Genomic DNA, 20,851 nt, shown 5'->3' on the forward strand with positions numbered 1-20,851 from the left:
AAAAAAGTCTACTACAAGAACTACACATATAATTATATAAGGACTATTTGATTAAACTACTATTGCTATTACTGTACAATATTGTACCAGAAAAAGAGTGTACCTCTGTAATGTACAACATTGTATATACAAAGTACATCTTAACACAGGATTCTCCATAATACAGAGGCAACTATACATATATTTGACATTACAGTCCTTTTTTAGATCTTGTGTTTTCAAATGGACAAGAAATGCATATTTAACAATAGTTAATCGTAATAAAATCATCCTCACTCAATCAGTCCTGGAGCACACCATGTCATTTTAAGTGCATGATGATTGATTTGAGCTCAACTGATAATATGGTGTGGAGACTGAGGCTCCTAGCTCCGATACAACAAAGCCGGGATAACACAGACACCAACCGCAAAGCATTACCCGTGAGTGTATGTTCATATGACGTGTGTGTTAATGCCTATTCGCCCTACCCCACACACGCACACGCACAATCGCTCCAGTTGCTAAGATGAGGTAAGGGGAGCAACACAATGTAAAATACATCTTAAAATACACACACAGAGATAAAACATTACACTTAGAATGAAATCCCTTGTTACAGATCATTTGGGAATGCAATAATACAAGTATATACCTGCATGGCGGGGAGGAAGGAATAAGGAAGGAACCACACAGAGGGATATTAGTGTGTCTGTGGGAAGAGAGGCAGAATGCTAGGAGGAGAAACGTACAGAGAGAGCAGGGTGATAGGGAGAGGTGTCTGCTGCTTTTCTAGCCTCAGGGATCTCGAAGCCCTGACATTAAATATCCTGGTCTCAGACAGTGTTAAAGCTGTCAATAACTAAAGCATCCTGCCGCCTCCCACTAACCTTGACCAATCAAAACATTCTGTCTCCTCCCCTTGACGAATCACAGTTCAGACTTCAGAAAATGCTACCACAGTGACAGACAGGACAGGACCGGTTGGAGATTGACCACATGATGTAACAGACAGTTAGGGAGTCACAGCAGAAGTTCTCTTAAAGACGAGCACAACAGAACAGACCTCAGGGCTGTTCCTGTATATCATTTCATTGGATTATATCAATCCAATCAGTTATTGGATGCCGGTCTGCCATGACAAACATCAATGCTATTGGAAGAGGAGCGACAGAGGAGACAGTGTGACACTTTTCCTGTTGTCCTCTGACTTTAGCGGCTGGGACTGAGAACTAGTCAGTCACACAAACATTAAGCCTAGTGATCAGTGATACTGGTAGCAGAGTGGCTCTGGCGACACAGGTTCTGCTGTCTTTGTGTCCCATCCTGTTGGTCCCCATGTCTCCAAAGAGCAGGCATTAGTTGGTTCCCTTAATGATGAGTGGTTAACGCTGACTTCTGAGAGTTGTGAAGGGTCACTGACGCACACACACACACCCCCCACACACACACGTAGACGGTTACACAGTTTAGTATTACATATTCTGAGGATAAACTAACAAGTGGAAGAAAATAAGCATAAAGTAATGTTTATGAATGCGCTTGACGAGGTTTGTTTGTGCTTGTATCTAAACAAACTCTTCCACCTCACTGAGATTCCTCATCTGCACATGTCCAGTTATCACCATGGTTAATAAACTATACATGTAAAAATACCCTTTTTGCTGATTTTGTCTGTAGTAATAATTTGTGTGAAGCTGGTGTAAGAGGCGCGTTTGGTAGTATTGAAAATAGATGCAGTCAGTCAGCACTGTGACTGCTGTGGCCCCAGCATGCGAGGAGAACCTGAAAGGCATTTAGCTGCCACAGAACACACACACACACACACGTCACACACATGTGTATGTGTGTGTCTATTCCACTTCTGTAACATAGCGTATATTAATGCTGGGAATCTAAGGGAGAGAGAAGCAGCAGGCCTGGCATGCTGCTAAGCTGATGAGTCTGTCAGACTCTTATTGCTAAAGAAAGGTTGGTTATTGAGAATAGCCATGTCGTGCACATAAACACCAGCAGGAGGTGCTGTTGGAAAGCTAGACAAGCGTTGCATTATGTGGGTAAATACAGAATGTAGAGAAGGACTTTTAACTATTGTCCTGCAGGGCCCCATCAATACACACCTGGGACATTGGTGATTGGGCTCTCTGGCCAATCAATTACATTACAACTTCCACTTAGAAAAGTAAAGCAGCATTCCTTTGGCCCCTGAGGGGTGCTAATTGAATAGCCCTGATGAATAGTATAGTAGAGTCTAGTAGAATTCAGTAGAAAATAGCGTGGTGTATAGCAGCTATACTGGTGAGCGTTGTTGTTAGAACGAGTCACCACAACACTCAGCTTGCCTACACACAGGAGGATCAGAGACATAGCCTGGTCCTCTTCTCTTCACGTAGAAAGAGGCATTCCACTGCTCTCTCCATCCATCCATCTGTCTGTCCATCTCTGTCTCTTTCTGTCCAGGATGGCTCACACGCACCTCACACAGGCACACTCACACACACACCTCACACACACACACTCACCTCACACAGGCACACTCACATACGCACCTCACACAGGCACACTCACACACACACCTCACACACACACACTCACCTCACACAGGCACACTCACACACGCACCTCACACAGGCACACTCACACAAACACACTCACCTCACACAGGCACACTCACACACACACACACCTCACACAGGCACGCTCACACACACACACACACACACACCTCACACAGGCACGCTCACACACACCTCACACAGGCACGCTCACACAGGCACGCTCACACACACACGCCTCACACACACACCTCACACAGGCACGCTCACACACACCTCACACAGGCACGCTCACACAGGCACGCTCACACACACACGCCTCACACACACACCTCACACAGGCACGCACACACACACACACACACACACACACACACACACACTCACACACACACACACCTCACACAGGCACGCTCACACACAACTCACACAGGCACACACACACGCTCTCACACACACACCTCACACCAGTATATACAGCACAGGTTCCATGTCTCTTTATTGTCATGCTGTATGTTCGTTTTGATCCCTTGTTTGAGTCATGGAGGCTTTATACAGTCTAACTCCCATAATGCTTAGTTTGGGAGGGTAAGCTGATCCTAGGTGAGAGCTATTCCACTTGTCATTGGGTGAGGGGAGATGGGGCAGTGGTTTGTGTATGGAAGGGGAGCATGTGTGATGTCACTCCTCAGGCGGGGCAGGACTTGTCGTTGGGCTGGGGTGGGGGTGGGGGAGGAGGGGGAACAGTGGAGGTTGCGGACCCCATAGCCGGACTGCTGCTTCCTCCTCCCTTGGGGAAGACCACCGGCTTGGGCCGCGTGGCTGGAGGACGAGGCTCTCGGAAGGAGGGAGTGGAGAAAGAGAGGGCTGAGGAGGCGAGAGAGGAGGGCAGGGGGCTCCTGGGATAGGAAGGGCGGAAGGAGGAGGGGACGTCGCTAGCGGACGAAGCGCTGCGTTGGAGGGGGTGTGAGTGTGGAGATCCTGCGCCGTCACTGTCCCTCAGCAGACGGGAGTGTAGGGGACTGGAGGGCTCTGATGTGCCCCCTCCTCCCCCACCACACACACCCTTCAGCTGCTCCAGAGTGTCCAGCACCACGTCGGGGGTGTGTGTGTGCTGGACACTGCTCTGCCTCTCCAGCTCTCTCAGAGCAGAGCTCATAGCCGCCTCGATATCCTGAAACAGATAAGGAGATATCAGACAGAGATACAAATCAGAACACACACACACACATTTGGTAGGGCTGAGATGTGAGGGGTCAAATGTGAGCTGTCAGGGGTCAGAGGTGGGCGAACCTGTGAGGTGGGCTCCAGCTGAGTGATGACCTCAGGGTCCAGAGGTCTGTGGTTGCTGAAGCTCTTAGAGCGCCCCGCTGTGGTCGCTTTGCGGAACTGAGGGCTTTCCACCTGCACAACAAATAACACTCCTTACAATCAGCAAAACAATAATGATAGATAATATTACCCAGCAGTCATAAAAAGTTACCTTGGTCTTGAGAGAGGAGTGGCGTGTAATGGAGGAGTTGAGGACACTATGAGCGCTGACTGGTCGTTTGTCCCCGCCCTCTTTCACCAGAGCCCCTCCCACAGGCAGACTGGCCGTCCTCACACCCCCACCAGTCGCCCCCGTTGGGGGTACGTCACCCCCCTGTCCTCCCTCAGACACCCGGAAGGTTCTACGGATACTCCCTAACTCCGGCTTCTTCCTCATCCTGACAGAGAGCGGACGAGAGAGAGAAGGGGGGATTGGATTGGTTAGAGACAGAGAGAAGGGGGGATTGGATTGGTTAGAGACAGAGAGAAGGGGGGATTGGATTGGTTAGAGAGAGAGAGAAGGGGGATTGGATTGGTTAGAGAGAGAGAGAGAAGGGGGATTGGATTGGTTAGTGAGAGAGAGAGAAGGGGGGATTGGATTGGTTAGAGAGAGAGAGAAGGGGGATTGGATTGGTTAGAGAGAGAGAGAGAGAGAGAAGGGGGATTGGATTGGTTAGTGAGAGAGAGAGAAGGGGGGATTGGATTGGTTAGAGAGAGAGAGAGAAGGGGGATTGGATTGGTTAGAGAGAGAGAGAGAAGGGGGGATTGGATTGGTTAGAGAGAGAGAGAAGGGGGATTGGATTGGTTAGAGAGAGAGAGAGAAGGGGGATTGGATTGGTTAGTGAGAGAGAGAGAAGGGGGGATTGGATTGGTTAGAGAGAGAGAGAGAAGGGGGATTGGATTGGTTAGAGAGAGAGAGAGAAGGGGGATTGGATTGGTTAGAGAGAGAGAAGGGGGATTGGATTGGTTAGAGAGAGAGAGAGAAGGGGGATTGGATTGGTTAGTGAGAGAGAGAGAAGGGGGGATTGGATTGGTTAGAGAGAGAGAGAGAAGGGGGATTGGATTGGTTAGAGAGAGAGAGAGAAGGGGGATTGGATTGGTTAGAGAGAGAGAAGGGGGATTGGATTGGTTAGTGAGAAGATGAAAAATCAAAGAACATTTTATTTGTCAAATGTTTCATAAACAACAAGTGTAGACTAACAGTGAAATAATACAAAGATAATAACTCAAGGAATAAATCCACAATCATACATGGGGTACCAGTACCGTCGACGAGGTGATGTACATATGGGTAGGCATGAAGTGACGCGACAACAGGACAGATAATAAACAGTAGCAGCAGCGTACTTGATGAGTCAAAAGAGTTGGTGCAAAGGGGGACAATACCTATGTTGTTAACTATTTAACTCACTATGTAGCATCTTATGACTTGGGGGTCGAAGCTGTTCAGGGTCCTGTTGGTTCCAGACTTGGTGCATCGGTTCCACTTACAATGTGGTAGCTGAGAGAATAGTCTATGACCTGGGTGGCTCAAGTCTTTACAATTTTTAGGGCCTTCCTCTGACACTGACTGGTATAGAGGTCCTGGATGGCAGGAAGCTTGGCCCCAGTGATATACTGGGCCATACGCACTACCCTCTGTAGTGCCTTGCAGTCAGATGCCAAGCAGTTGCCATACCGATCAGTGATGCAGTCAGTCAAGATGCTCTCAATGGTGCAGCTGTACAACATTTGAGAATGTGAGGGCCCATGACAAACCTTTTCATCCTCCTGAGGGGGAAGAAGTGTTGTCGTGCCTTCTTCATGACTGTGTTGGTGTGTGTGGACCATGTTAATTTTTTTGTGATGTGGATACAGAGGAACTTGAAGCTCTCGACCCATTCCACTTCAGCCCTGTTGATCTGGATGGGTGTGTGCTCCGCCCTCCGTTTCCCGTTGTCCACGATCAGATCATTTTTCTTACTGACATTGAGGGAAAGGTTGTGTTCCTGGCACCACACGGCCAGGTCACTGACCTCCTCCCTGTAGGCTGTCTGATCACCGGGGATCAGGCCTACCACTGTCGTGTCGTCAGCAAACTTAATTATGGTATTGGAGAACAGGAGGGGACTAAGCACACACCCCTGAGGGGTCAGCGTGGCGGATGTGCTGTTGCCTACCCTCGCCACCTGGGGGTGGTCCCTCAGGAAGTCCAGGATCCAGTTGCAGAAGGAGGTGTTTAGTCCCAGGGTCCTGAGCGTAGTGACGAGCTTGGAGGGTACTACATTGTTGAACGCTGAGCTATAGTCAATGAACAGCATTCTCACATAGGTGTTCCGCTTATTCAAGTGGTAGAGGGCAGCGTGGAGTGTAATAGAGACTGAGTCATCTCTGTCAAAACTCAATGCCCCTTTGCAAAAAATATTTTCAGAATACTCAAAAATCTCAAACTTTAAAATGAACGAGGAAAAGTATGAATAATAACTCATGATCTACAGCAAGCCTTTGAGTGGACCACTAATATTACATACTTGGGATGCTTAATAAGTGACAATGAACAACAAATATATAAAGATAACTTTATTCCATTACTCAACGATATAAAAGCAGATTTCATTCATTGGAATAATATTCGGATAAATGTTCCAGGTACAGTGCCTTGCGAAAGTATTCGGCCCCCTTGAACTTTGCGACCTTTTGCCACATTTCAGGCTTCAAACATAAAGATATAAAACTGTATTTTTTTGTGAAGAATCAACAACAAGTGGGACACAATCATGAAGTGGAACGACATTTATTGGATATTTCAAACTTTTTTAACAAATCAAAAACTGAAAAATTGGGCGTGCAAAATTATTCAGCCCCTTTACTTTCAGTGCAGCAAACTCTCTCCAGAAGTTCAGTGAGGATCTCTGAATGATCCAATGTTGACCTAAATGACTAATGATGATAAATACAATCCACCTGTGTGTAATCAAGTCTCCGTATAAATGCACCTGCACTGTGATAGTCTCAGAGGTCCGTTAAAAGCGCAGAGAGCATCATGAAGAACAAGGAACATACCAGGCAGGTCCGAGATACTGTTATGAAGAAGTTTAAAGCCGGATTTGGATACAAAAAGATTTCCCAAGCTTTAAACATCCCAAGGAGCACTGTGCAAGCGATAATATTGAAATGGAAGGAGTATCAGACCACTGCAAATCTACCAAGACCTGGCCGTCCCTCTAAACTTTCAGCTCATACAAGGAGAAGACTGATCAGAGATGCAACCAAGAGGCCCATGATCACTCTGGATGAACTGCAGAGATCTACAGCTGAGGTGGGAGACTCTGTCCATAGGACAACAATCAGTCGTATATTGCACAAATCTGGCCTTTATGGAAGAGTGTCAAGAAGAAAGCCATTTCTTAAAGATATCCATAAAAAGTGTTGTTTAAAGTTTGCCACAAGCCACCTGGGAGACACACCAAACATGTGGAAGAAGGTGCTCTGGTCAGATGAAACCAAAATTGAACTTTTTGGCAACAATGCAAAACGTTATGTTTGGCGTAAAAGCAACACAGCTGAACACACCATCCCCACTGTCAAACATGGTGGTGGCAGCATCATGGTTTGGGGCTACTTTTCTTCAGCAGGGACAGGGAAGATGGTTAAAATTTATGGGAAGATGGATGGAGCCAAATACAGGACCATTCTGGAAGAAAACCTGATGGAGTCTGCAAAAGACCTGAGACTGGGACGGAGATTTGTCTTCCAACAAGACAATGATCCAAAACATAAAGCAAAATCTACAATGGAATGGTTCAAAAATAAACATATCCAGGTGTTAGAATGGCCAAGTCAAAGTCCAGACCTGAATCCAATCGAGAATCTGTGGAAAGAACTGAAAACTGCTGTTCACAAATGCTCTCCATCCAACCTCACTGAGCTTGAGCTGTTTTGCAAGGAGGAATGGGAAAAATATTCAGTCTCTCGATGTGCAAAACTGATAGAGACATACCCCAAGCGACTTACAGCTGTAATCGCAGCAAAAGGTGGCGCTACAAAGTATTAACTTAAGGGGGCTGAATAATTTTGCACACCCAATTTTTCAGTTTTTGATTTGTTAAAAAAGTTTGAAATATCCAATAAATGTCGTTCCACTTCATGATTGTGTCCCACTTGTTGTTGATTCTTCACAAAAAAATACAGTTTTATATCTTTATGTTTGAAGCCTGAAATGTGGCAAAAGGTTGCAAAGTTCAAGGGGGCCGAATACTTTCGCAAGGCACTGTAGGTAGCCCTTTTCCCTCCTTTCTGTGTGGGTAGTTAACTTTGTTAGTGGCACTATAGCCGTGTTAAGCTTCACGGTCGTTCCTGTGTTTTGTTGGCAACATTTTATATCAATAAAATAAAATGTACGCTCATCACGCTGCACCTTGGTCCGCTTCTTACAACGCCCGTGACAGAACTACCCACCACCAAAGGACCAAGCAGCGTGGCCGGGAGGAGCAGCGCTATCTGGAGGAATGGACACGGGAGGAGATATTGGAAGGCAAGGGACCCTGGGCACAGAGGCTGGGGTGTATTGCCGTACTAAGGAGGAACTGGAGGCAGCTAAAGCAGAGCGGCGTGTTATGCTGTAAAGCGAACGGTGTCTCCAGTTCACTCTCATAGCCCGGTGCGCTATATGCCAGTTCTCTGCAAGTGCCGGGCTAAAGTGGGCATGCAGCCAAGAGGAGCGGTGCAAGTGCCAAGCACCAGATCTCCAATGCTCCCCCACAGCCCGGTTCGACCTGTGCCTGCGCTCTGGAGGTGCCGGGCTAAAGTGGGCATTCAGCCTGGAAGAGTGGTGCCTCCTCCACGGACCAGGTCTCCAGTAGGTCTCCCCAGTCTGGTTCATCCCGTGCCTCCTCCACGGACCAGGCCTCCAGTAGGTCTCCCCAGTCTGGTTCATCCCGTGCCTCCTCCACAGACCAGGCCTCCAGTAGGTCTCCCCAGTCTGGTTCATCCCGTGCCTCCTCCACGGACCAGGCCTCCAGTAGGTCTCCCCAGTCTGGTTCATCCCGTGCCTCCTCCACGGACCAGGCCTCCAGTAGGTCTCCCCAGTCTGGTTCATCCCGTGCCTCCTCCACGGACCAGGCCTCCAGTAGGTCTCCCCAGCCTGGTTCATCCTGTGCCTCCTCCACGGACCAGGGCTCCAGTAGGTCTCCCCAGCCTGGTTCATCATATATATTTATTTCCATGACAGAATTAAAAAGTACTTTTTTTTCAATAGTTTCAAATACTATCTACTATCAACTTGTAACGAAAATCTTGTTTTTTATTTCTATTTTTTTGACCCCTTTTTCTCCCCAATTTCGTGGTATCTGGTCCAATTGTAGCTACTATCTTGTCTCATCGCTACAACTCCCGTACGGGCGAGACGAAGGTTGAAAGTCATGCGTCATGCGTGACCAGGCACTAGGGATGGAGGTGTGACCAGGCACTAGGGATGGAGGTGTGACCAGGCACTAGGGATGGAGGTGTGACCAGGCACTAGGGATGGAGGTGTGACCAGGCACTAGGGATGGAGGTGTGACCAGGTACTAGGGATGGAGGTGTGACCAGGCACTAGGGATGGAGGTGTGACCAGGCACTAGGGATGGAGGTGTGACCAGGCACTAGGGATAGGGTGTGAGCAGGCGGGTCTGGGCAGAGGAGATAGTAGTTGTTGTTTGTATGTGTCTGTAAGTTGTCATTTGGATGTATACATTTTTTTTGTGGGGGGAATGTAAAAAAAAATCTGTTGGTGCAGTATACGAATTGTAGTGGATCCATGGTGTTTGGGATGATGGTGTTGATGTGAGCCATGACCAGCCTTTCAAAGCATTTCATGGCTACAGACATGAGTGCTACGGGGCGATAGTCATTCAGACTGAGATCTAATTGGGTCAGTGAAGGTGTAAATGAGGAGATGATGCGTTGTGATTGGTTCTTGTGTGTGTCTCTTACTTGTTGAGGTTGGCCAGGTAGACGTCAGCTACATGAGCTCCAGTGGGAGAGGCAGCGATGCCCCTAGTGGACACTCTCTCCTCCTGCAACTCCGCCTCAGTCTTAGGACTGCCTCTGCCCCCGTCCTGCCTGTAACATACACACACATAATCACACCACAGCCCCGTCCGTCCTGGAACACACACATACACACACACACAAACGCACACACACACACACACACACACACACACACACACACACACACACACACACACACACACACACACACACACACACACACACACACACACACACACACACACACTATAGCCCCGTCCGTCCTGGAACACACACACATAATTACACTACAACCAAGCCAACTAGAACACCATTCTCTCATCTTGTCTATGGTGGTCTGCACGGCACTGGTCTGACGAGCTTTGTACTTGTCTAAACACTGGTCTATACTGGTCTGACAAGCTTTGTACTTGTCTAAACACTGGTCTTCTGGTTTCTTACATGTCCTGAACCACTATGTACTGGTGAGGCACTAGTCCGTCCACTCCGTTGTGTTGGCCCTCCCACCAGTCATCACTGACTCGCTGGAAAAGGAGGAGAGATGCGCCCTTATTAAACGACAGCTCCCGGTTGGTCCGTCCAGAGTAGTCGAAGCGAGCAATGGCCACTATTGGGTCAGATTCTGAAACGACCAACAAGCCTGAGAGTCAGAGAGGGAGCGAGGGAGAGAGAGAGAGAAGGAGAGAGAGGGAGAGAGAGAGAAAGGGGGGAGACAGAGATAGAGAGAAGGAGAGAAACAGAGCGAGAGGGAAGAGAGGAGGGGAGCAACAGGGGAGAGAGAAGGGAGAAGGGAAGGAGGGGTAGGGGTAGAGAATGGGAGGCGGGTTAGTGCCAAGCAGGTTAGTGACACAGAAGTTGTTTACAGACAAAGGGGTTGTGGCGCAGGCAGTCATATTGTAGTGATCATACAGCTGTTATAAAGTGTGGGTTATAAGAGGTCAGAGGGTGGCTGTATAGTGTGGTCTGCTAGCAGGGACGGGTGCTGTGAGAAGCAGAATGTTGATGTGGGAAGCAGAATGTTGATGTGAGAAGCAGAATGTTGATTTCAGAAGCAGAATGTTGATGTGAGAAGCAGAATGTTGATATCAGAAGCAGAATGTTGATGTGAGAAGCAGAATGTTGATGTGAGAGGCAGAATGTTGATGTGAGAAGCAGAATGTTGATGTGAGAAGCAGAAGGTTGATGTGAGAAGCAGAATGTTGATATAAGAAGCAAAATGTTGATGTGAGAAGCAGAATGTTGATATCAGACGCAGAATTTTGATGTGAGAAGCAGAATGTTGATGTGAGAAGCAGAATGTTGTTGTGAGAAGCAGAATGTTGAAATCAGAAGCAGAATGTTGCTGTGAGAAGCAGAATGTTGTTGTGAGAAGCAGAATTTTGCTGTGAGAAGCAGAATGTTGATATCAGAAGCAGAATGTCGATATCAGAAGCAGAATGTTGATGTGAGAAGCAGAATGTTGATGTGAGAAGCAGAATGCTGAAATCAGAAGCAGAATGTTGCTGTGAGAAGCAGAATGTTGATATCAGAAGCAGAATTTTGCTGTGAGAAGCAGCATGTTGCTGTGAGAAGCAGAATGTTGACATCAGAAGCAGAACGTTGCTGTGAGAAGCAGAATGTTGCTGTGAGAAGCAGAATGTTGACGTGAGAAGCCGAATGTTGATATCAGAAGCAGAATTTTGCCGTGAGAAGCAGCATGTTGCTGTGAGAAGCAGAATGTTGCTGTGAGAAGCATAATTTTGATGTGAGAAGCAGAATGTTCATGTGAGAAGCAGAATGTTGAAATCAGAAGTAGAATGTTGATGTGAGAAGCAGAATGTTGTTATGAGAAGCAGAATGTTGCTGTGAGAAGCAGAATGTTGCTGTGAGAAGCAGAATGTTGCTGTGAGAAGCAGAATGTTGAAATCAAAAGTAGAATGTTGATGTGAGAAGCAAAATGTGGATATCAGAAGCAGAATGCTGCTGTGAGAAGCAGAATGTTGATATCAGAAGCAGAATGTTGATGTGAGAAGCAGAATGTTGTTATGAGAAGCAGAATGTTGCTGTTAAAAGCTGAATGTAGCTGTGAGAAGCAGAATGTTGCTGTGAGAAGCAGAATGTTGATGTGAGAAGCCGAATGTTGATATCAGAAGCAGAATTTTGCTGTGAGAAGCAGAATGTTGCTGTGAGAAGCTGAATGTTGATGTGAGAAGCCGAATTTTGATATCAGAAGCAGAATGTTGATATCAGAAGCAGAATGTTGCTGTGAGAAGCAGAATGTTGCTGTGAGAAGCCAAATGTTGATGTGAGAAGCAGAATGTTGATATCAGAAGCAGAATGTTGCTGTGAGAAGCAGAATTTTGCTGTGAGAAGCAGAATGTTGCTGTGAGAAGCCGAATGTTGATATCAGAAGTAGAATGTTGATATCAGAAGCAGAATGTTGCTGTGAGAAGCAGAATGTTGCTGTGAGAAGCTGAATGTTGATGTGAGAAGCAGAATGTTGATATCAGAAGCAGAATGTTGCTGTGAGAAGCAGAATGTTGCTGTGAGAACCAGGATGTTGATGTGAGAAGCAGAATGTTGATATCAGAAGCAGAATGTTGCTGTGAGAAGCAGAATGTTGCTGTGAGAAGCAGAATGTTACTGTGAGAAGCAGAATGTTGATATCAGAAGCAGAATGGTGGTGTGAGAAGCAGAATCTTGATGTGAGAAGCAGAATGTTGATGTGAGAAGCAGAATGTTGATATCAGAAGCAGAATGCTGCTGTGAGAAGCAGAATGTTGCTGTGAGAAGCAGAATTTTGCAGTGAGAAGCAGAATGTTGATGTGAGAAGCATAATCTTGATGTGAGAAGCAGAATGTTCATGTGAGAAGCAGAATGTTGAAATCAGAAGTAGAATGTTGATGTGAGAAGCAGAATGTTGCTGTGAGAAGCAGAATGTTGCTGTGAGAAGCAGAATGTTGATGTGAGAAGCAGAATGTTGATGTGAGAAGCCGAATGTTGATATCAGAAGCAGAATGTGTATGTGAGAAGCAGAATGTTGATATCAGAAGTAGAATGTTGATATCAGAAGCAGAATGTTGCTGTGAGAAGCAGAATGTTGCTGTGGGAAGCAGAATGTTGATGTGAGAAGCAGAATGTTGATATCAGAAGCAGAATGTTGATGTGAGAAGCAGAATGTTGCTGTGAGAACCAGAATGTTGATGTGACAAGCAGAATGTTGATATCAGAAGCAGAATTTTGCTGTGAGAAGCAGAATGTTGCTGTGGGAAGCAGAATGTTGATGTGAGAAGCAGAATGTTGATATCAGAAGCAGAATGTTGATGTGAGAAGCAGAATTTTGCTGTGAGAAGCAGAATGTTGATATGAGAAGCAGAACGTTGCTGTGAGAAGCAGAATGTTGCTGTGAGAAGCAGAATGTTGACGTGAGAAGCCGAATGTTGATATCAGAAGCAGAATTTTGCAGTGAGAAGCAGCATGTTGCTGTGAGAAGCAGAATGTTGCTGTGAGATGCAGAATTTTTATGTGAGAAGCATAATCTTGATGTGAGAAGCAGAATGTTCATGTGAGAAGCAGAATGTTGAAATCAGAAGTAGAATGTTGATGTGAGAAGCAGAATGTTGTTATGAGAAGCAGAATGTTGCTGTGAGAAGCAGAATGTTGCTGTGAGAAGCAGAATGTTGCTGTGAGAAGCAAAATGTGGATATCAGAAGCAGAATGCTGCTGTGAGAAGCAGAATGTTGATATCAGAAGCAGAATGTTGATGTGAGAAGCAGAATGTTGTTATGAGAAGCAGAATGTTGCTGTTAAAAGCTGAATGTAGCTGTGAGAAGCAGAATGTTGCTGTGAGAAGCAGAATGTTGATGTGAGAAGCCGAATGTTGATATCAGAAGCAGAATTTTGCTGTGAGAAGCAGAATGTTGCTGTGAGAAGCCAAATGTTGATGTGAGAAGCCGAATTTTGATATCAGAAGCAGAATGTTGATATCAGAAGCAGAATGTTGATGTGAGAAGCAGAATGTTGCTGTGAGAAGCCAAATGTTGATGTGAGAAGCAGAATGTTGATATCAGAAGCAGAATGTTGCTGTGAGAAGCAGAATTTTGCTGTGAGAAGCAGAATGTTGCTGTGAGAAGCCGAATGTTGATATCAGAAGTAGAATGTTGATATCAGAAGCAGAATGTTGCTGTGAGAAGCAGAATGTTGCTGTGAGAAGCCGAATGTTGATGTGAGAAGCAGAATGTTGATGTGAGAAGCAGAATGTTGATATCAGAAGCAGAATGTTGCTGTGAGAAGCAGAATGTTGCTGTGAGAAGCAGAATGTTGCTGTGAGAAGCCGAATGTTGATATCAGAAGTAGAATGTTGATATCAGAAGCAGAATGTTGCTGTGAGAAGCAGAATGTTGCTGTGAGAAGCCGAATGTTGATGTGAGAAGCAGAATGTTGATATCAGAAGCAGAATGTTGCTGTGAGAAGCAGAATGTTGCTGTGAGAAGCAGAATGTTACTGTGAGAAGCAAAATGTTGATATCAGAAGCAGAATGGTGATGTGAGAAGCAGAATCTTGATGTGAGAAGCAGAATGTTGATGTGAGAAGCAGAATGTTGATTTCAGAAGCAGAATGCTGCTTTGAGAAGCAGAATGTTGCTGTGAGAAGCAGAATTTTGCAGTGAGAAGCAGAATGTTGATGTGAGAAGCATAATCTTGATGTGAGAAGCAGAATGTTCATGTGAGAAGCAGAATGTTGAAATCAGAAGTAGAATGTTGATGTGAGAAGCAGAATGTTGCTGTGAGAAGCAGAATGTTGCTGTGAGAAGCAGAATGTTGATGTGAGAAGCAGAATGTTGATGTGAAAAGCCGAATGTTGATATCAGAAGCAGAATTTTGCTTTGAGAAGCAGAATGTTGCTGTGAGAAGCAGAATGTTGATGTGAGAAGCCAAATGTTGATATCAGAAGCAGAATGTGTATGTGAGAAGCAGAATGTTGATATCAGAAGTAGAATGTTGATATCAGAAGCAGAATGTTGCTGTGAGAAGCAGAATGTTGCTGTGGGAAGCAGAATGTTGATGTAAGAAGCAGAATGTTGATATCAGAAGCAGAATGTTGATGTGAGAAGCAGAATGTTGCTGTGAGAACCAGAATGTTGATGTGACAAGCAGAATGTTGATATCAGAAGCAGAATGTTGCTGTGAGAAGCAGAATGTTACTGTGAGAAGCAGAATGTTGATATCAGAAGCAGAATGTTGATGTGAGAAGCAGAATCCTGATGTGAGAAGCAGAATGTTGATGTGAGAAGCAGAATGTTGATATCAGAAGCAGAATGCTGCTGTGAGAAGCAGAATGTTGCTGTGAGAAGCAGAATGTTGATGTGAGAAGCAGAATGTTGATGTGAGAAGCAGAATGTTGCTGTGAGAAGCAGAATGTTGATGTGAGAAGCAGAATGTTGATGTGAGAAGCAGAATGTTGATGTGAGAAGGAGAACGTTGATGTGAGAAGCAGAATGCTGATGTGAGAAGCAGAATGTTGCTGTGAGAAGCCAAATGTTGATGTGAGAAGCAGAATGTTGATATCAGAAGCAGAATGCTGCTGTGAGAAGCAGAATGTTGCTGTGAGTAGCAGAATGTTGATGTGAGAAGCAGAATGTTGATGTGAGAAGCAGAATGTTGCTGTGAGAAGCAGAATGTTGATGTGAGAAGCAGAATGTTGATGTGAGAAGCAGAATGTTGATGTGAGAAGGAGAACGTTGATGTGAGAAGCAGAATGTTGATGTGAGAAGCAGAATGTTGATGTGAGAAGCAGAATGTTGATCAGGCTGCGTGTCAGTGGGCAGAGATCAGTGGGATTCAGCTAATTACAGTTCAAAGAAGAATAATGGGAACATAACTTTAACTGTGTGCCTATTGCTGTGTACTCACCATCATCGCTGTTGTGGATGACAGAGATGGTGTCAGGAGCAGGTTCTTCCACTAGGGGTGGCTCACTGAGAGAGAGAGAGAGAGAGAGAGAGAGTTTGAGTTTTTATAAAACCTTTATTTTTTACTCAAGTGTTAACATAAAAAGACACACTGCCTTCTCAGAAATGAAACAACATGTAATTCCTAAACAAAAATAAATACATAACATATACATTCAACTTATTTCAGCAGCAAAAAATAATTTCCCCTCCTCTACAAAACAAAGCGCTCCTTCGTAGGCCCACTTCTCCTCAAATAATAGGAGATCTTTTACAGCTGAAAATAACTCAATCTACTTTTATTCTTGCTTTCACTAAACCTTTAAAAACACATCTTACATCCTGCCCATATCCCGTTTCTATCTTATGTTTCCTACTCAGAAAAATTGACATCTTAGCTTGTCCCAAAATAAAATTTAACATTTGACATTTTCTTTTCTGTTGTTTACTATATTGAAACCCCAAAATAAAAACAGTGTTATTGAAAAACTCCCCTACAGCTTTAAACAACGATTCCAGCATTTCCAATAGAGGTTTTATCCTCTCACACTCCATAAAACAGTGAAAAATGGTTTCTCTTATATTACAAAAAGGACATCCATCTCTAACATCTGAGTTAATAACAGATACAAAAGCATTAACTGCAATGATGCCATGTAAAACCCGCCATTGCATATCACCAGTACCCTTTTGTAACGGTGGTTTGTACAGTGCTCTCCATGCTGGCTTTACCTTGTCATCAATGCCCAATTTTACCCTCCATGGAGTATCTTTTCTATTTTTCAATTTATCTTTATTCAACACCTTGACACACCCCCTATACAATTCCTTCCCATTCACCTCATCCAAACCCACCTCCTCCAACCCTCTCAAATCCAGCAATAACGCCTTTCTTTCTGACTCTGGGATATTTGGTGTAATCCCTAGTTTTGGAAATGAGACGTCTTCATCTTGCACCTTCTCCTTGTGGCTACTAAGCATACCCCATTCTTCCGCTGACAGAGCCTTCCTACAGCTCCCCAGCATTTGTCCGACAATCCTTTCCGACCTCATCCCCAAATGTTCTGCCACCCGTCTTCCATCCATTAAGGCGGGCCCAGCCATGGCCATTAACTGTCTTAAGGTGATGATTTTCCCCTTCACCAGAATCTTGGAGAAATGTGGAACAGCTGCAGTTGTACAATCCAGTCTTGCCCCATACACCAGAGGTTCCTCCAACAGCCAATGCACTGACTCCGCTGAAGTTCTTCTGGACACCTTCATTACGCTCCACACTCTGAGAAGGCCTCTGTAAAACGGAGGTACTCCCTCCCTAGAAATCTGGCTACTATCAACCAGAAATAGAGCCTTCTTTAAACCTAATCCTCCAACCCGCTGTAATATAAGACCTGTCACCCCTCTCCACACCACATTTTCCGGTCCATAAAGCAACCTTTGAATAAACTGAAACCGGAAAGCAGCAGCCCTACTAGCAAGATGTACAAGACCTTGTCCCCCCTCCTCTTTTGACAAATACAAAACACTTTGTGGAACCCAGTGATACTTATCCCAAAAGAAATCCACAATAATTGCCTGTATCTTAGCCAGAAGGCCAGATGGTGGTTCTAAAACTGACAACCGATGCCACAGTGCAGAGGCAATCACATTGTTAACTATAATAGTGCGCCCCCTATATGACATACGAGATAGTAACCAACGCCATCTCCTCATCCTCCCTTCCACCATTTCAACCACCCCACTCCAATTTTTTTCCATAGTCCCCTCATCTCCTAGGTACACTCCAAGATACTTAAAACCTCCCTTACACCATTCTAGCCCCCCTGGCAAAGCCATGATCCCTCCAGACCATTCTCCAATCTGTAAAGCACAACTCTTTTCCCAATTTACCTTTGCAGAGGATATTCCCCTAAAACGATCAACCATTAGACTCAAACTATCCACCTCCGCTTGATTTTTCACTAGCACAACTACATCATCAGCATAGGCTGAAAGACGAATAGGAGGAATATCCTCTGAAAGGCACACCCCTGCAATGCGACTTCTAATGCTATTTAGTAGTGGCTCTATAGCAATAGCATATAACATCCCAGACATAGAACATCCCTGCCTAATACCTCTACACACTTTAAAAGGAGCACTCAAACCACCGTTAACTTTCAATACACTTTCAATGTCACCATATATCACCTTTATCATGGCAATAAAACCAGAGCTGAACCCAAACGCCTCAAACGTTTGCCATAAATATTGATGTTCAACTCGGTCAAATGCCTTTTCCTGATCAATTGAAATTAGACCAGCATCCAACCCAATAGCCCTAGAGACGTCCAAAAAATCACGAATCAGAGAAATGTTATCCCCTATCTGCCTGCCAGGAACACAGTAGGACTGATCCATATGTATGATTTGCCCCATCACCTCCCTCAGCCTGTTGGACAAAGCCTTTGACAATATTTTATAATCAGTACACAATAAAGCCACCGGCCTCCAGTTCTTCACCTCCCTCAGGTCACCCTTTTTAGGCAGTAGGGTGAGGACAGCCCTTCTGCAGCTTATTGGTAGTAACCCTCTGGTTAAACTATCATTAGCTACTTCTAACCAATCCTCTCCCAACATAGCCCAAAAAGACTTAAAAAAGTCAACGGGAAGCCCATCAATGCCTGGTGCCCTTCCATTTTCCATGCCTTTTAATGCAGTGTATAAATCCTGCAAAGACAATGGTTGCTCAAGCTCAACCTGAGCTTCTGCAGGCACCTTTGGGAGCCCATCAAAGAACTGCTGTGTCACTGTTTTGTCCTCTTTGTACTCACACTTGTAGAGCTCAGCATAGAACTCTACTGCCCTCTTTCTAATTTCAATAGGGCTAGTGAGCTCTTGTCCAACAGCTGATTTGAGACAATGAATAATTTTTCTTTGTCCATTCTTTTTCTCTAAACCAAAGAAAAATTTGGATGAGGCATCCATTTCAGATATGCCCTGAAATTTACTTCTCACCAGTGCCCCCTGTGCTCTGATACCCAGCAGATCTGCCAATGCAGCTTTTCTCCTCTTGAGGGCCTGAGTATGGCCTCGATCTCCTGTGGTCTCAACCAACGTCATGAGTTCCACTATTTCAATCTCTAGGGCTTTCAATGATCTGGTGATATCCTTGGTGACATTCCTCGTGTATTGATTACAAAATTGTTGAATCTGGATTTTCCCTATATCCCACCATTGTTGAAGGGATACAAAACTGGCCTTTTGAGACCTCCACCTCTCCCAAAAAAAACTGAAACAATTCCTGAAGTGAGCATCACTCAATAAAGTTATATTAAAATGCCAGTATGCACTTTTAGGTTTTACATCGTTAATGAACACCACCTCTGTTATTAAACAATGATCAGAAAATCCCACTGGAGTTATCACACTTGATTTACAGACCTGAGATTGATGCTCAAAAACATAAAACCTATCTAACCTGGCCATAGAGATGATGTTCTCTCTCACATGCGCCCAGGTGTACTGCCTTGTTCCTCCATGTTGACTCCGCCAAATATCACACAGTTAATTTGTTACAATAAGGCGTTTTAAAAACGTCCTTGAGGCTATATGAGGTTCTTGGTGATTTCTATCTAAATCACTAACTGTGCAGTTAAAATCCCCAGCAATAAACAAATAATCTTCTTTGTTACATTTCTCAATGGTATTTGATAATGTCTCTAAAAAACATACCCTCTCAACTGTCACCACTGGGGCATATACATTTATCAGACACATATTGATGTTTTCATACCTTGCTCTAACTTTTAATAACCTCCCCTCAACTACCTCTTCAACCTCATATGACAAAGGCAAAAACCCTTTTGAGAACAAGATAACCACACCCCCACTTTTTGAGTTTTTATGACTACACACCACTGTCCCCCCCCACTCCTGTTGCCACATAACTTCATTTTCCAAATTACTATGCGTTTCTTGTAGAAAAATTATGTCACTTCCCTTTCCCCTCATTAACTCATACACCATGGCTCTTTTTTTAACATCTCTTGCCCCATTTACGTTTAAAGAAGAGATCTTAAAACTGCTCATGGATAAGAAAAAAATACAGAGGAAGATACAGCCACCACATCTCTTTACAGAGTTAAAACTGCAACTGAACTCTTTCATTTTCTTTAGAATTTGCATCACTTATTACTCTCGTGACCACTTTCTTGAGTCTAGCAATTTCAGGGCTTTTCAAACCTCCCCCTGTCATTTTTGACATCAGAAACTTTGCTGATTCAATAAACAATTCACGTTCAGGGAAAAAATCAGTTACATTGTAATCCTGCATATATTTCTTCCCTTTTGTCAACTTCAGAAATTGACGTATCTTCTCGATCCCATACCTCCCTTCCACCCCATCTATCTCACTATATTGTTGTGACGCGTCAGATGACTCACTCTCGCTATCCTCCCCAGAAGAAAACCCCATCTCTACAACCTGTTCATCTTCACCTGATTTATCCATCTCTACCTTTCTCTTAGAATTAGACCCTTCACCACCCCTTAAATTCTTCCTTTTACTCCTCGGTATTTTGAAAACATCCGCTTCTTTTTCCGTTATTTCAATCTCCTCTTGACCTCCAATTTCATTTTCCAGCACCACCTCAGCGACGGCAGTCGCAATCTCACCTAGTGTTTCCCCTCCCTCTTTGTTCTGATCTACCACAATTGCCCCCGTATCCACAATGCCTTCCTCTCCTACTTTTCCAACCACATCTGCCCACCTTCTCTCTTCCCCTACACCTGTAGTATTTTCATCCCTTCGCTGTGGTACGTTAGTTGCACCCGCACTAAAGCTACTACCAGGCTCAGCGCATTCATTCTCGGGACAATTACGCACCAAATGCCCCTCTCTTCCACATCCAAAACATTTCATTGATTCAGTAGATGCATAAAAGACATAATCAAATCCATCAATCTTAAAACTAAACGCTAAATTCAGTTCATCTCCTTCCTTTTTTAAAATCATATGCACTTGTCTCCTATGAGACACGACATGTTTCAACAACGGAGATTTGCATCCAAAAAGAACCTTCTTTAT

General features: G+C 44.7%; 1 protein-coding gene across 4 annotated transcripts in view; it reads right to left on the reverse strand.

Moving 5' to 3' along the window:
• Nucleotides 1-2,880: 2,880 nt before the first annotated feature.
• Nucleotides 2,881-20,851, reverse strand: part of LOC110494620 (SLIT-ROBO Rho GTPase-activating protein 2) — a 172,019-nt gene continuing 154,048 nt past the window's right edge. For 3 of the 4 annotated variants that reach the window (XM_036950727.1, XM_036950726.1, XM_036950729.1), the window contains 6 exons: nt 15,749-15,813; nt 10,299-10,497; nt 9,798-9,926; nt 4,018-4,243; nt 3,828-3,938; nt 2,881-3,708 (listed from right to left, as the gene is read on the reverse strand). In XM_036950727.1, coding sequence (XP_036806622.1) covers nt 3,223-3,708; nt 3,828-3,938; nt 4,018-4,243; nt 9,798-9,926; nt 10,299-10,497; nt 15,749-15,813 — 1,216 coding nt within the window. In that variant the 3' untranslated portion in view covers nt 2,881-3,222. The remainder of the gene's footprint in view (nt 3,709-3,827; nt 3,939-4,017; nt 4,244-9,797; nt 9,927-10,298; nt 10,498-15,748; nt 15,814-20,851) is intronic. The other variant, XM_036950728.1, reaches the window with a different exon arrangement.

The sequence above is a fragment of the Oncorhynchus mykiss genome, chromosome 17 (genome assembly GCF_013265735.2).
Source record: "Oncorhynchus mykiss isolate Arlee chromosome 17, USDA_OmykA_1.1, whole genome shotgun sequence".
Taxonomy (NCBI): Eukaryota; Metazoa; Chordata; class Actinopteri; order Salmoniformes; family Salmonidae; genus Oncorhynchus; species Oncorhynchus mykiss.